We start from the raw sequence: 14,235 nt of genomic DNA, 5'->3' as shown, positions 1-14,235 counted from the left end.
TGATTTCTTTTGTATATTTTCCAAGCACCTAAAATAGTTCTAGGCACAAAATAGGTTCTTTGAGTGATTCCTTGTTCCCCTCTTCCTTCTTGTTCCATTTTTTTCCCCCTTTTCTGATCTCTTTTGAAACTATGGCCCGCGCTCAGTCATTTGAATTTACTTAGCTTATGGTTTGAGAAATACATTTTTTTTGTTTCCTGGAGTGAGTGTGCTCTGTTCTCTGTATTGCAAGATGAAAGGGCATAAGTGAAACATCTCCCAGGGCAGCAAATGTCCTGATTTGGTAGTGTGAATGAGGTGGGGAACTGTGCTGTTGTGGGAGAATGGTGCACCAAGTGATACATCTAGGAGCTGGTTGTTTTCATTGAAAAGGGTGCCTAGTTATGGCAGTAGGTTTCTATGAACTGGGCTTCCTAAGTGGAGGCCCAGCCTTCAGAAAGCAATCTGATTCCACCAAGACTGGGGTTTAAGGAATTTTTCATGCATGAGAAGCAGGCCCAGTGGACTGTTAGGACTTGTAGTTCCGGAGACCCACTGAAACAACTATGCATAACAGGTTCCGTCGGGCCCCATCCAAGACACTTCATTTTTCCTCTCGTTTCTCTGTCCGCGAATCTCTTGGCCCAACCTTAAAAGAGTGGTGTCCAAATTTGCCTCAACGTATGCCAACCTCACCTGGCTTGGGCCAGGTGCTAGTCCAAGCAGAAAAGTTTGTAGGGAAAGAGTCTTCAGTGGAAAATTACTGATCTAGAGAAGTGGAAATTTGAAGGGATAGGAAAGGGGTATGTAAGAAAGTCAGGAACCCTTCTGAATCAGACCTGCTTCTGGACCTACGTTGAACTGGTGTACTCTCCTCAGTCTAGCTCGCTGACACTATTTTTCATTCTGTTATCTCAATGCCCTCTTTCATTTAAACTGGTGAAAAATGTCTTATGGGTTGGAAATTTCTGCTGTTTGTTTATAGGATTCTATGGAAAGGCACTTAGGAACAATTTCAGAGGTAGTGTTTAATAGTGCTGTCCTCCTTAGTAATTAACGTTAACTGCTGAATGAATTAGTGCTACAGCTGAATTCTGTTTTAAATTGTTCTGCTGAATTGGGGGTACTGGGTGGCCAGTGGATATAAACACCTACAAGTAAATACCCTTTTAAATCTTCGTAGTTGGGATGTTTTCCTCTCTCATTAAATACTGTTTCTCTTTCTTCCAGCTTTGTCGATTGCAAAGAGTGTGGTCGCAAGATGCACCAGATTTGTGTGTTGCATTATGATATCATTTGGCCTTCAGGGTAAGGGTTGTGTCCTAGGAACGTAATTGTTGTGGGTTTGTCATGAGCAAAAGGACAGTTTAAGTTCTGTTTTGAGGAAGGACAGAATGTATGTGAAATATTAGCGTAATCTGCACTGTGGGACCTCATATTTCCTCTTGATAGAGATTAATGACCCACTTGGCAACTATAGGTAAACAGTTGGTATAAAGCACTGACTTGTTTTGAAGTTCGTATCCCTAGCCATAGTAGATACAGTTGAAGATGCAAAGCTCCCAAACTTAAATTATAATAATAATAACAATAATCCCCTCTCCCATTCCCTCCTCCTCCATCTCCATTTCCACACTTCCCTTCTCTCCTCATTTCCCCTCAGCCCCCTCTTACTGGGGAGCAGCATGGCCTAGTGGAAAGAGCATGGACCTGGGAGTCAAGAAGACCTAGGTTCTAATCCCAAGTCTGCCAGTTGCTTGCTTTGTGATCTTGAGCAAGTCACTTATCTTCTCTGTGCCTCAGTTTCCCCAACTGTAAAACAGAGATTAAATGCCTGTTCCTCCTCCTATTTAGACTGTGGGACAGGGATTGGGTCCAACATGATTAACTTGTATCCACCCGAGCACTTAGGACAGCGGGTAACCCATAGAAAGTGCTTATCAAATACAATAATAGTAATAAATAGTTAATCTGGAAAACATTTAAACAGCAGATTTTAGTGAATGGCACCATATGCTGCTAAATGATCTAACCGTCATTCTTTTTATGTTTTTCAGTTTTGTCTGTGACAACTGCTTGAAGAAGACCGGTAGAAACCGCAAGGAAAATAAATTCAGTGCTAAGAGTAAGTTTTGTTTAGACCGATTTGCCTTTTATCCCTTCATGTTATAGGCATTTAACAAATCACTGAAGAGTAAGTCCAGTCGTGATGGCATTGTCTGTTGCCATTCAGGTAACTGATGGCATTATTCATCTGAATGAAGATATTTACCATGAAAATGTTTCATCGGTGTTTCGATATGGAAAGAAAATCTCACAGAAAGTTCACCTTCAGTACAGTGCTATGAAAATGTATAGTTTTCAGATGAAGGGAAAAAACTCACCCACTTGGCATAGATTTGAAAATTACATTTGCTGTGTGGCTAATAATGTTTTTAGCCTTGAGGATGAGCCTGTATAACAGTCACTCGAGTTCGTTCTGCAGTCCTCCTAAGAGTGGATTTTCACCAAACCTGAAGGTCCAGGATCTTATTATCCACCAGCTAAAATTGCTAAAATTGCCATGTGGGAGAGGGACTGTGTTTCATCTGATTATCTGGGTCTAACTCAGTGTTTAGCGCAGTTAATAAATGTCACATTTACTGCTTCAGGAAACGAGGCCCCTATCTTTCAGCTTCAAAAATAGTCATGCCGCAATAAAGCCGAGTTGAGAACTGGGTGAGTAGTGGAGCTGCAGCTAGAGTAGAGGCACGGTCAATTAGTCTCCTCTGCTGATCACCTCCAGGTACCATACAGTAAAACATTATCCTAAATGACAGAAAGCATCTCAAGGTTTGCCAAACTGTAAGTTTGTTTTGGGCAGGGAACGTGTCTGTTTGTTATTATAATGTACTCTCCCAAGTGCTTAGTGCTCTGTAGACAGTAAGAGCTCAATCAGTTTGATTGACTGACTCCTATTCTCATCATTCCACCCTGCAACCTGCCTAGGAAGCTTTGGGACAGTCCCCTGAACTCAGGGAGATTGCTGACCAAGAAAGTAATAGTAATAATAATAATGACCACAATAATAATAATTGTGGTATTTAAGCGCCTACTTTGTGTCAAGCACTATATTAAGCACTGGGGTAGGTACAAGATAACCAGGTCCCAAAAGGGGCTCACAGTCTAAATAGGAGGGAGAGGAGAAATTGAATCTCTCCATTTGGCAGATGAGGGAACTGAGACCAAGAGAAGTGACAGGACTAGTCCAAGGTCACGTGGCAGGTCTGTGGTGAAGCTGGGATTAGAACGCAGGACCTCTGACTCCCAGGCCTGTGCTCTTTCCATTAAGCCATGCGGCTCCAAAATGGGGAAATGAGGAACAGGATCTCCAGCACCCTAGGCATCGACTGTCTGTGAGGCTCATTTCCAGGTCAGTCGGAGAGTTTGATGAGGAATTTTTACTAGTGCTGTCCTGCCTCCAAGAGCCCAACCCAGCAGTTTTAGGGAAAACCATGTTAGTTTTGGAATTCTGTAGCAATGAGTAGTGGCAGTTGGCACACTTAGTCTCTTTATCTTCTTGCCTTTTTTCAAATAACCACTCCGTTTCCCTGTACAGAAAACGTATTCCAGTCAAATGGAAAAAAACGAAGGACTGTCTTTTGTGTATGGCTCAAATGAAAACCATTGAGCACCTCTGATTCCAACTGTTGTATTTCTTGGTGTAATTACCAGTGAACCCCTTATAACAGAGAGATAGAAATTAGCGTTTGAAAGATTCAGATTAGGCTCCCATATCATTTTTTCACACTACCCTGCTATTTCCTAATGAGTGAAAGTCAAATTCATGAAAGTACATGGTATTCAGCGCAGTTTTCAACCTGGAGTAACGATGAGATGTGGTACTGTTGGGTTTGCGTTTTAGCCTAGGGAAGTGGTATATTTTTCTACTGGCCCCCTGCCTGTATCCACGATGACTACATACGTGGAAAACGAAGTTGTTACTCTATTCATATACGGATCATTTTCACAGTACGTGTAGGTGGTAAGGAAGGCCTCTCCAGACTGCTTGAGGAGGATTCAGATTACTCAGAGTGGTGCTTATTATATTTAGACAAGATAGTTATAAATTGTATCTCATTCAAACTCTGATTTTTCCTCACAGTTGATTCAGGTGACTCAGAAACTTGAAGGGCTAATTTCAGAGCTCGTTTTGTGTGAGTTAAATGAGTTAAACTGAAGGTCTTAGTCATCGTAAGGATCACAGCGCCCCAGACCTCCTTGCATCACCTCCTCCGCTCATAGCAAGTCTAGCTGTAGTAAAGAATTGCCTTCGAGGCAATATCTGCTTCAGTACCCGTTTCCCACCCCCCGCATTTAGACTGAGAGCCAAGTGTGGGACAGGGACTGTGTCTGACCTGATCAGCTTGTATCTTCTCCATTGCTTAGCACAGTGCTTTGCACATAGTAAGCCATTATCAAATACCTCAGTTATTCCAGGTTCCTTGAAGGAGGTGCCTGGCCAAATAGCAAAGCAAGCTCACGATAAGCCCTTGACCGCCTACAGTGCCCTGTAATAATGTTGGTATTTGTTAAGCGCTTACTACGTGCAGAGCACTGTTCTAAGCGCTTACTACGTGCAGAGCACTGTTCTAAGCGTTGGGGTAGATACAGGGGAATGAGGTTGTCCCACGTGAGGCTCACAGTCTTCATCCCCATTTTACAGGTGAGGGAACTGAGGCCCAGAGAAGTGAAGTGACTTGCCCACAGTCAAACAGCTGACAAGGGGCAGAGTCGGGATACGAACCCATGACCTCTGACTCCCAAGCCCGGACTCTTTCCACTGAGCCACGCTGCTTACTCAGTATAACTACTCTACTTGGTCACTTGTTGGGTCAGAAATAAATCTGACACATTCCCTGCCTTTTCTGGAGCCCAAATTCATAGTGGGGACAGACTAAGTTCTTCTCCCCACCTTTAGCTTTCTCTAAAGCTGGAAATCTGCACTAATGCCTTATCACTGCTACAGATGCTCATTTTCAGGAGGCAGCTTCAGTCGAAAGCAGGTACACAGCAAGTTTGAGTGCAATATTACTGCTTCACAGTGAAAGTGCGCTAATGATTTGCCCGGGCATTACCTCAAAACATTAGCAGAAATCCCCAGCTTTCATGTGGCTTATGTACTGGCAAAGCAAGAAAGCGCCTCTGTCATTTCAGAAAACATCTTACCAGACTTGAATTTAATCTGCAGTGTTATGGCAGCGGTATTGTAAAAGCTCACGGTTAGTTGTTCTGATAAGGAATGGAGTGTACAGAAGAATAAGAGAAACGGAGTGAACCTCAGGAGATTCATCTTTTCTGATCTAGCCCCTTATCTCTGTGCAAATGAATGAATAAATCACCCAAGGCAAAGGCTTGCCTATCATTTCTTAAAGGTCCCTTGGGTTGGAAATTCCAGAACCTCCCCTGTTAGCCCATTCCTATGAGTTATCCTGGTCATCAAGAATTTTGGAACAACTGTATTTTATTTGAATCTCTCTGTGGGCCTCATTTCCCTTAGTTCAGTCTCCGGTAAGTAGGGAGCAGTTGCTCAGCCCTCCAAATCCAAACCTTTCCTGAAGTTGAAAACAATTTTTTTAGGTGATCGTTAAGCATTTTATTCTAGACAGAATGACCCTAATTCCTTTAACTCTCCCTCTGCCATCTTTTCTTAGCTTTCTTTTCTGAACTCCCTCCAGTTTCTCCACTTCCGTTGCGTTGCATGTCTCCTACTTCTGTTGTAGTGTACTCTCCCAAACGCTTAGTACGGTACTCTGCACATAGTAAATTCTCAGTGACGATTGATCGATTATAGTGGTCAACTCTGGACACGCTAGCTAATGGGAGGTTTGGACACATGCAGAGTATAATAAAGTTGATGAAAAACATCTCTTGGGCTCATTAGTGTAGGTCACCCACCGAGCAGAAGTACAGTTTGAAATTGCCCGGTGAAGATCAGATGATTTATCATACCAACCCTGGAAAACCCCTATACGCATCTAAAAATCTCCATCAGCAGCAGAGATATGCAGGCTGTTGCTGAATTCTGTTACCTGGGCAGCCCACTGTCTAACAGCTCGAGGCTAGACAAAGAAGAAAGCTGAATCAGGAAGACTTAGTATGTCCTTTGGAAAATTAGAGTGCCAACAGGGTCTCAGGTTTCATGCCAAACTGAAGATCTCCAGAGCAGTTTCATTATCCAGCCTTCTGTATGCCTACAGCACCTTCGCTTCACACTGAAGAGAGCTCCAACTTTTATAGTTCCATCATTGCCCTCGAGTACTATGCCATCTCTCACTATAAATAGCAAGGCGGGATCATTACCAGTGAGGTCTTGGAATACGGTTTGTTCACTGGTATTGAAACAGTATTCATCACATCACCCATAGTAATAATAATAATTGTGTGGTATCTGTTAAGCACTTACTATGTGCTAGGCACTGTACTATGCACTAGGTGGGGGAATACAAGCAAATTGGGTTGAACACAATCCCTGTCTCAAACTGGGGTCATAGTCTTAATCCCCATTTTACAAATGAAGTAACTGAGCCCAGAGAAGTGAAGTGACCTGCCCAAGGTCACACAACAGACAAGGAGCAAAGCCAGGATTAGAACCCATGCCCTTCTGACTCCCAGGCCCGTGCTCTATCCACTAGGCCATGCAGCTTCTGTTTTTCACTGGGTAGGCTATGGGAGGAAGAGAGTCAGGTGGCTTCTGCTTCTGGATAATAATAATATTGGTATTTAAGCGCTTACTATGTGCAGAGCACTGTTTTAAGCGCTGGGGTAGATACAGGGTAATCAGGTTGTCCCACTTGAGGCTCACAGTCTTCATCCCCATTTTCCAGATGAGGGAACTGAGGCCCAGAGAAGTTAAGTGACTTGCCCACAGTCACACCGCTGACAAGTGGCAAACCCAGGATTCGAACCCATGTCCTCTGACTCCCAAGCCCGGGCTCTTTCCACTGAGCCAAGCTGCTCCTCTAGTGATAGTGAGCTGAAATCAGGAAACCTGTCAGAGAAAGGGCATTTTGCAGTGAAGTTAAATCTGTGAAAGCCAAGAGGCATCAGCGTCAGTTCAGCAATTAAAAATGAGGTGACTGCTGCTTTTGTCCCTCGAGGCTCTTTAGCCCAAAGTCTGTGTGAAGAGCCTTGCATTTCACTGACCTTTAGAAATGCATTTCTAGAACGCTGCAGATAACCTAGGTGCTGCATCTATTTGTAGTGAGAAGCAGCGTGGCTCACTGGAAAGAGCACGGGCTTTGGAGTCAGAGGTCATGGGTTCGAACCCCGGCTCTACCACTTGTCAGCTGTGTGACTTTGGGCAAGTCACTTAACTTCTCGGTGCCTCAGTTACCTCATCTGTAAAATGGGGATTAAGACTGTGAGCCCCACGTGGGACAACCTGATTCCCCTGTGTCTACCCCAGCACTTAGAACAGTGCTCGGCACATAGTAAGCGCTTAACAAATACCAACATTATTATTATTATTATTAGTGAGTTTGGTATCAGACTGCATTTTATGCTTTGAAAAATCAGATCCTTATGGGCAGCAATTTCAGATTAAGTTCTGAGAGTTCAACTCAATTTGTGTCGTCTTTTCACGAGCTGAACTGAAGGGACAACGTTGAATCCCAACCTGAGAATCTGGAAAGCTTAAACAGTCTTCATAATCTTTACTTACCTGTTCTTTCTCTACTTTGTAGGGCTACAGACCACCCGATTGGGGAACCATTTGGAAGATCGAGTTAACAAATTTTTGCGGCGACAGAACCATCCTGAAGCCGGAGAGGTTTTCGTCAGAGTAGTCGCCAGTTCTGATAAAACGGTAGAAGTTAAACCTGGAATGAAATCCAGGTTGGTTCTGCCTGCTCCAAAGCAAAGACATTTTCTGTGCTCTATGATGGTTGTTTCCTAGTTATTTATCTGGCTTCAAATGGCTATGGCTCTTTTTGCTAGTGTTCCCCATCCAAGATTATATAGGAATGTTTTTTGTCGTAATGGAATGTTGGATATTCCCAGAAAGTTCTATACCTAAAATAGTGTTTCTGACTAATTCCTAATACATCATGGCACTGCTGGGTAGACGGATGATTCTGTTTTGAAGCAGAGACCTAAAGTTTCATTATAATTTACAGGTTTGTGGATTCCGGTGAGATGTCTGAGTCCTTCCCCTATAGAACCAAAGCCCTCTTTGCTTTTGAGGAAATTGATGGGGTGGACGTGTGCTTCTTTGGAATGCATGTACAGGAATATGGCTCGGACTGTCCGCCTCCAAACACAAGGTATCCTTTCATTTTTATTCTCTCAGTTGCCTCATTTTACATTCCTGATGCGTATTTTGTTTGGTAGTAATATTTATCAAGTACCTGTTCTGTTCAACACACTGTTTAAAGTGCTGGGAAAAAAACATGTTGCCCCAATGCTTAGAGTGTTTAAAATCAAACCAGATTGTCATCTGAATTAGAAAAAATTTTTTTAAAAAAATTAGAGTAGTCTAAAAGAAAATAAGATAAAGGATTTCAAGCAAAATGTAAAATATGGCTTGAGACAGCGGAAATACGGTTTTTACAGGCTATTTCTCTGACCATTAGGTAAATCATCTGTATGGCATTAGTAAGAAAAGAAAGAGTTGTTGAACATTTGGAAGAGTGAAAAACCATTTGTTGGGCTTGAGGATTTTTTTGTCTAATTCCAGGTTTGAAGTGTCACTGCCAGTAAACTTCCTCTTTGCAGTAAAGAATTGTGGGGAGGAGAAAACATCGTCATATGCCATCTTCAAACATTGTCTTTCTCTGAGTTGTCATTTTCTCCCCATACCTGAAACACCAGTAAACATCCCTTTAATGATATGGCTGATCCAGCAATAATGAATTGTACTAAATTACGTTTCTCTGCAGGTACTTACATGGTACTGCAGCCTGAAAGGCGTAGTTTCTGTACTTGTTTAGAGCCCAACATAGCCTATAAAAGCTTTCTCTTTTTAAGCTGATTATGGAGGAAAATGCTTGACCTTGAGTGAATTGTTTTCTCCTAGACGTGTGTACATATCCTATCTGGATAGTATTCATTTCTTCCGGCCACGTTGTCTTCGAACAGCTGTTTATCACGAAATCCTTATTGGATACCTGGAATATGTGAAGAAATTGGGGTAAGTTTCAGTTGGAAGAATTCTCAACAAATGGAAACATGCCTTTCATTTGTTGATATACGGTGTAATGTCTTGGTCTACTGTGAAATGTTAAGATATTTGTTCTGCTTAATTTTTTAAATCACCTTGATTGGGGTCAAAAAGCGTATTTCTGGGGACCTCTTCTCAAACAGTTTCACGATGTCTTAATCATAATTAGTCCATAGTCTAAAATGTGTTGAAGTATAATTAGGGCTTTTAGCATTTGCTTTATTTTCCTTTACTCTTTGTCTCCAAAGCTCATTAAGCTTGAAAAGATTGGTATCGTTGATATCATAATATTAGGAGTTTCTTAAACTAGGTGGATTGTGTGTTTTCTCCTACGTTTTAGCTTTCATGAGATCATTCAGTTTCTCTTCTGAACTGGATTATGGTTTATCCAGGAGAAAGGTGAAGGTGATTGTTTTTCTTTTTAATTGATACTGTAAAGTATATAATATTTGAGGCCCTGATGAGTCTAGTGTTTTTCCTTCAGGTACGTAACAGGACACATATGGGCCTGTCCCCCAAGCGAAGGAGATGATTACATTTTCCATTGCCACCCTCCTGATCAGAAAATCCCGAAACCCAAACGCCTGCAAGAATGGTACAAAAAGATGCTGGACAAGGCATTTGCTGAGCGAATCATTCATGACTACAAGGTATTTAAGCGGTTTTCTACTTCCAGAATAAAGATAGTTTTGTAGTGTGTTGATACATTGTCTGATCTTACAATAAAGAGCTGCTGCTAAAGATAAAAAGGTGAAACATATTTTAAAGCCTCGTATATCCATTTTTGTGATGTAGCTTCCATGCCGTCAAAATGTACCACCAGTTCCACGGAGGCCCAGTTGTTGTCAGAGAGACATTATGTCATAATGTTGTTTATCCTCATTATTATTAGTATTATTATCACTGTTATTATTATTGTCATCTTTGACAGAGGTTTTTGAATCCCCTTGGTGCAAATCAGGGTTTATAGCCAGGAGTTTTGAGGAGGATGTTTGTTACTTGAAGGATTTGGAATCTCTTCTGATTTCTCATCGGTGTTTTTCACCTAACAGGACATCTTCAAACAGGCAACTGAAGACAGGCTGACAAGTGCCAAGGAGCTGCCTTATTTTGAGGGTGATTTCTGGCCAAATGTTCTGGAAGAGAGCATTAAGGAGTTAGAACAGGAAGAGGAAGAGAGGAAGAAAGAAGAGAGTACAGCAGCTAGCGAAATCACCGAGGTAATATTTTTCTCATGCTACTCTCCTGCCAGCCAGATCCTGCTTGAGGGATTTAGGTTTAAAAAACCATCAAGACCTCTTCAGCTTTATTTTGGAAACTGTCTAGAAATAAATTTGATATCTGGCACTTGCCAGAATTAAAGCGTTAATACGGTTATCTTGGCTGTCTTCCCTCACTGTAAAATCTTTTCTGACTGTAGGTTCCGGGACACTCTGTTGTGGCTCTTCAGCCGTTGTATGCTTGTCACTTGCCAATACCGTTGCTTAAAAACCCAATTCTAGTTTTGCAGTGCTTTAAACACATAAGACACTTCTAACTGTCCGCATTAATAATTTCCACATGCAGAGAAATTGAGTTGAGGTCCAAATAGCGTGTCCCATGAATATGTCATTGCAGAACATTCAAATTGTACCATTTACAAGTACTGAACATGATTTTTTCCTTTAAGGCAAGGAATTTCACATTGCTTGGGAAAGGGGATTTTCTACCCATTTTCAGATCGTTTTATTAGCTCACCCTAGAAAACGAGCTCTGATTCTGGCTCTCTTGGAAAACACTGTTTCCTGCAGACTCTTTTAACAAACACAGCACATAGCTTTTGGGGAGAACTCCCAGAACACCCAATGCGCTTCTGAAAAATCAACAGTGGTGCAGGCCATCCAGGGCCACCCCGTTCCTGGATAGTATGGACCAGTTGTCCCAGGCCTATATTTTAGGGGAACCTCTCCCAATTTATAGAAGCAGCAAAATCGATCAATCCAGGGGAAATAGGTTGTTGTAGGACTAAGTTAATGGAACCGACAACTCATGGGGTTAGTGTGGGATGGGTGGGGGAAAAGCAGTTTAAGAACAGAACTACTCTGCCAGTAAGCGGTTCCATCCTTTAAATTCCCTCTCACCTGAATGTGTGTGAGAGATAAGCAACTCTGCCCAGTACCATGATTAGCCCCTACATGAGAAAAGGAAGGGTACTGGTCTCCTTTTTTTTTTTATTTAGTGGGCTGGGAGGGGAGCTTACTATGTGCCAGGTCCTTTCCTCAAGTCTGGGGTAGATACATGCTAATCAAGTCGGACAGAGCACAATCTTAGTCCCATTTTACAGATGAGATAACTAGGTAGAAAGAAGTAACAAAGTCAAACAGCAGGCAAGAGGGAGAGCTGGATTAGAAATCAGGTCCTTCTGACTCTATCCACTAGAACACACTGCTTCTCCCCTTCTTCCCTTCCCTGGAATTACTCCATAATGGTTACATCTTCTCCCTTCCCCACCTCTTCACCTTCAGGATTAAATTGATTAGGTTCTTACCCTCTAGTCTTCCCCCATCAGGCTGTATATTTCTGAAAATCAAAAGGGCAAAAGAGAGCCTAGAACAACAACTGTAGTATTCTTTCACTGTAAGCTAATGGTATTGGGAAAAGCTCTCAGAAAGGCCAGTTTAGTATATAGCTCTACAAATTGAAAAACTAGTTGAGGAACAGTTTAATTTTAGAGTGTTTTTATTTTTTCCTAATGTCTTAAGGACTTCAAAGGGTGATGTTTTTTTAAATATATGTTTGAAGAAAATTTCACAGCTTCTTAATCAGCATAGTAGGGATGAGAAAGTTGAGGCAGAGAGGTTAAGTGTCTGGCCTAAACTCACCCAGCAGGTCCCCGAATCAGCAGTCCCATGTTCTTTCCAGTAGGCCACATGAACCCATGCCTAGTGATTCTTGAACCCATTGCTTCCCAGCTGTTGCTCTGTCAACATGGGAAGGCCTCCTTAGGGCTTCGTGACCCAGCTGTGATTGGGAGAGATTGGGAGAAACTATTTTCCACCCTTGAATGCAGGTAATAGTAGTTTCATATCTGCCCATTAACAAACAACTGTATAAAGTATTATAATGGAGAAGAGAACCAACAAGAGCACCATGATCACTTGTTCAGATACACCACAATTATGAACTGAGGTGAAAAAAGGACCAGTAAACAGTACAGCTTTCGAAAAGTGTAATATTTCAAGCTTTATGGACAACTCAAGTGAAAAGGATGTTTGTCTCTAAAAACAATTACCACAGATTCCTTAAATACAATGTTTTCAATTGCTCATATAGAAAGATGGGTTAACCGTGTGTCCAAACCAGCAGAATCACTAACTGCACCTTATGTGCCTCTGAAAATGGGGGATGGAGGAGACTGGAGGTGCTTAAAACAGCTCTTGATGCTATTGGAGGGTCATATGCCATAAAGTAAACTTCCCCCAGTCACCGTTACCAAAACTTGGAGTTAACTACCTGAAGGCACTGCTGTATGTATACTTTTTGTCTTCATCACCTCCATGGTAAATTCACTTTTTTGCCACCACTCCCTTAGTTTCTGCTGGACTAAATGAAGGAAAACAAGGAGCAGAGATTTAGGAGAAGTAAGATGGTTTGGATAGGGAATTTCTAGGGATTCTCTTCAGGGTCACAAGATAAAAAGGCTTAAGAACAGCTAAATCAAAACATCTGGTCAGTTGGAAGGAGATTCTTTAAGCAGGGATGTTGCTTACTTAATTCTGGAAAATTGCCCAGGAGTCTTTTCATACATTAAAAAACTAGCTAGACACAGGCTGACATCATCGAACCAGGTACTACCTAGTATAGTCTTTTTTTTCGTGTTTTTTTTAAATGGTATTTGCTTACTATGTGCTAGGCACTGTACTAAACTCTGGGGCAGACACAAGCTAATCAAGTTGGACACAGCCCATGTTCCAAATGGGGTTTACAGTCTTAATCCCTATTTCACAGGTGAGGTGAAGCACAACAAAGTAAAGTGACTTACCCAAGGTCGCAGTGTCTCATGCTTTAGAGCCGAAAGCTTCTTAAATCAGGAAAGTGTGCCTGCAAACATATTTTCAATGAAAGGCGTCTTTTTCCATGAGTTGCAGTGATAGATTTTATAGATATTAGGCTGATACTGTGAATATCAGTACTGAGTGTAGAAGTTTTGCTATGTTACATGTTTCTGTATCCTTGATTCCCCCCTCCCCCCAGACACACAGTACACCTCACAATCAGTAGTATTAATTAAGTGCTGAATCTGTGCAGAGTTAGTACACAGGATCCTTGCCCTCAAGGAGCTTACAATCTCAGATATCCGATTTAAAAATAAACAAAAAGAGCAATTTAATATTTGTTCAGCTTTAAATCATGAATAGGTTTTTTAAAGAATGGATTAAAAAGCTCATTTGCCCAGATCTTCTTTTTGCTTTCAAACTGAAGATATGGCACGGAGAAGGGGTGTAAGAGCCCAAGAGTTGCCTGTCAGGGTTACCAGTCCTGACTGGAATTTTTTTAATGGAAAATTTTTTTTATTTGTAAAATCTTAATGCCCAATACCGTGTTGTGTTCCCAGTGGGCCTTTAGTATGAATGATTTGCCGGCAGTCAGGTGTAAAAACATAGATAACTTGAGAATAGGGAAGTTTTACCAGTAGGTGCAGGGGGAAAAAAGCAGCATATAATAGAAGAGAAAGAAAGGGATCTTGGAAGGGGAAAGGAGGAACAGAATACAATTGAAGAGGTAAAACTTCATAAACCCTGGAAAAGGAGTAGGAATAAAGTTTAAAATCAATGAGTTTTATTTATTGAACACTTTGTGCAGAGCACCAGAAGCTCTTAATCTGGCAGTGAGGAAGATCTCAAGGTGAGATTAAATGGTTAAGATTCCCAGGATTTGGTCATCAGGGACAACTGATTGGCTTGATTTTTTGGAAACACAGACAAGGGGAAAAATTTGTCAGCAGTCTGCTGTTAGATGTTTAACTGTGTAATGTGTTGATCCTCCAGACCGCAAGTTTTCAAAGCACGGGTTTTCTA

General features: G+C 41.7%; 1 protein-coding gene across 3 annotated transcripts in view; it reads left to right on the top strand.

Annotated features, from left to right (window-relative positions):
- LOC100080510 (CREB binding protein) overlaps window positions 1–14,235 on the top strand; it is a 189,986-nt gene that overhangs the window by 163,177 nt on the left and 12,574 nt on the right. For all 3 annotated transcript variants that reach the window (XM_029058424.2, XM_029058425.2, XM_029058423.2), the window contains 7 exons: window positions 1,210–1,287; window positions 2,037–2,104; window positions 7,704–7,854; window positions 8,136–8,282; window positions 9,035–9,148; window positions 9,663–9,828; window positions 10,231–10,398. In XM_029058424.2, the coding sequence (XP_028914257.1) occupies window positions 1,210–1,287; window positions 2,037–2,104; window positions 7,704–7,854; window positions 8,136–8,282; window positions 9,035–9,148; window positions 9,663–9,828; window positions 10,231–10,398 (892 nt within the window). The remainder of the gene's footprint in view (window positions 1–1,209; window positions 1,288–2,036; window positions 2,105–7,703; window positions 7,855–8,135; window positions 8,283–9,034; window positions 9,149–9,662; window positions 9,829–10,230; window positions 10,399–14,235) is intronic.

This window comes from Ornithorhynchus anatinus, chromosome 2 (assembly GCF_004115215.2).
Source record: "Ornithorhynchus anatinus isolate Pmale09 chromosome 2, mOrnAna1.pri.v4, whole genome shotgun sequence".
Classification (NCBI taxonomy): Eukaryota; Metazoa; Chordata; class Mammalia; order Monotremata; family Ornithorhynchidae; genus Ornithorhynchus; species Ornithorhynchus anatinus.
Note: the sequence above shows the minus strand (reverse complement) of the source record. Positions and strands in the feature narration are given on the sequence as shown.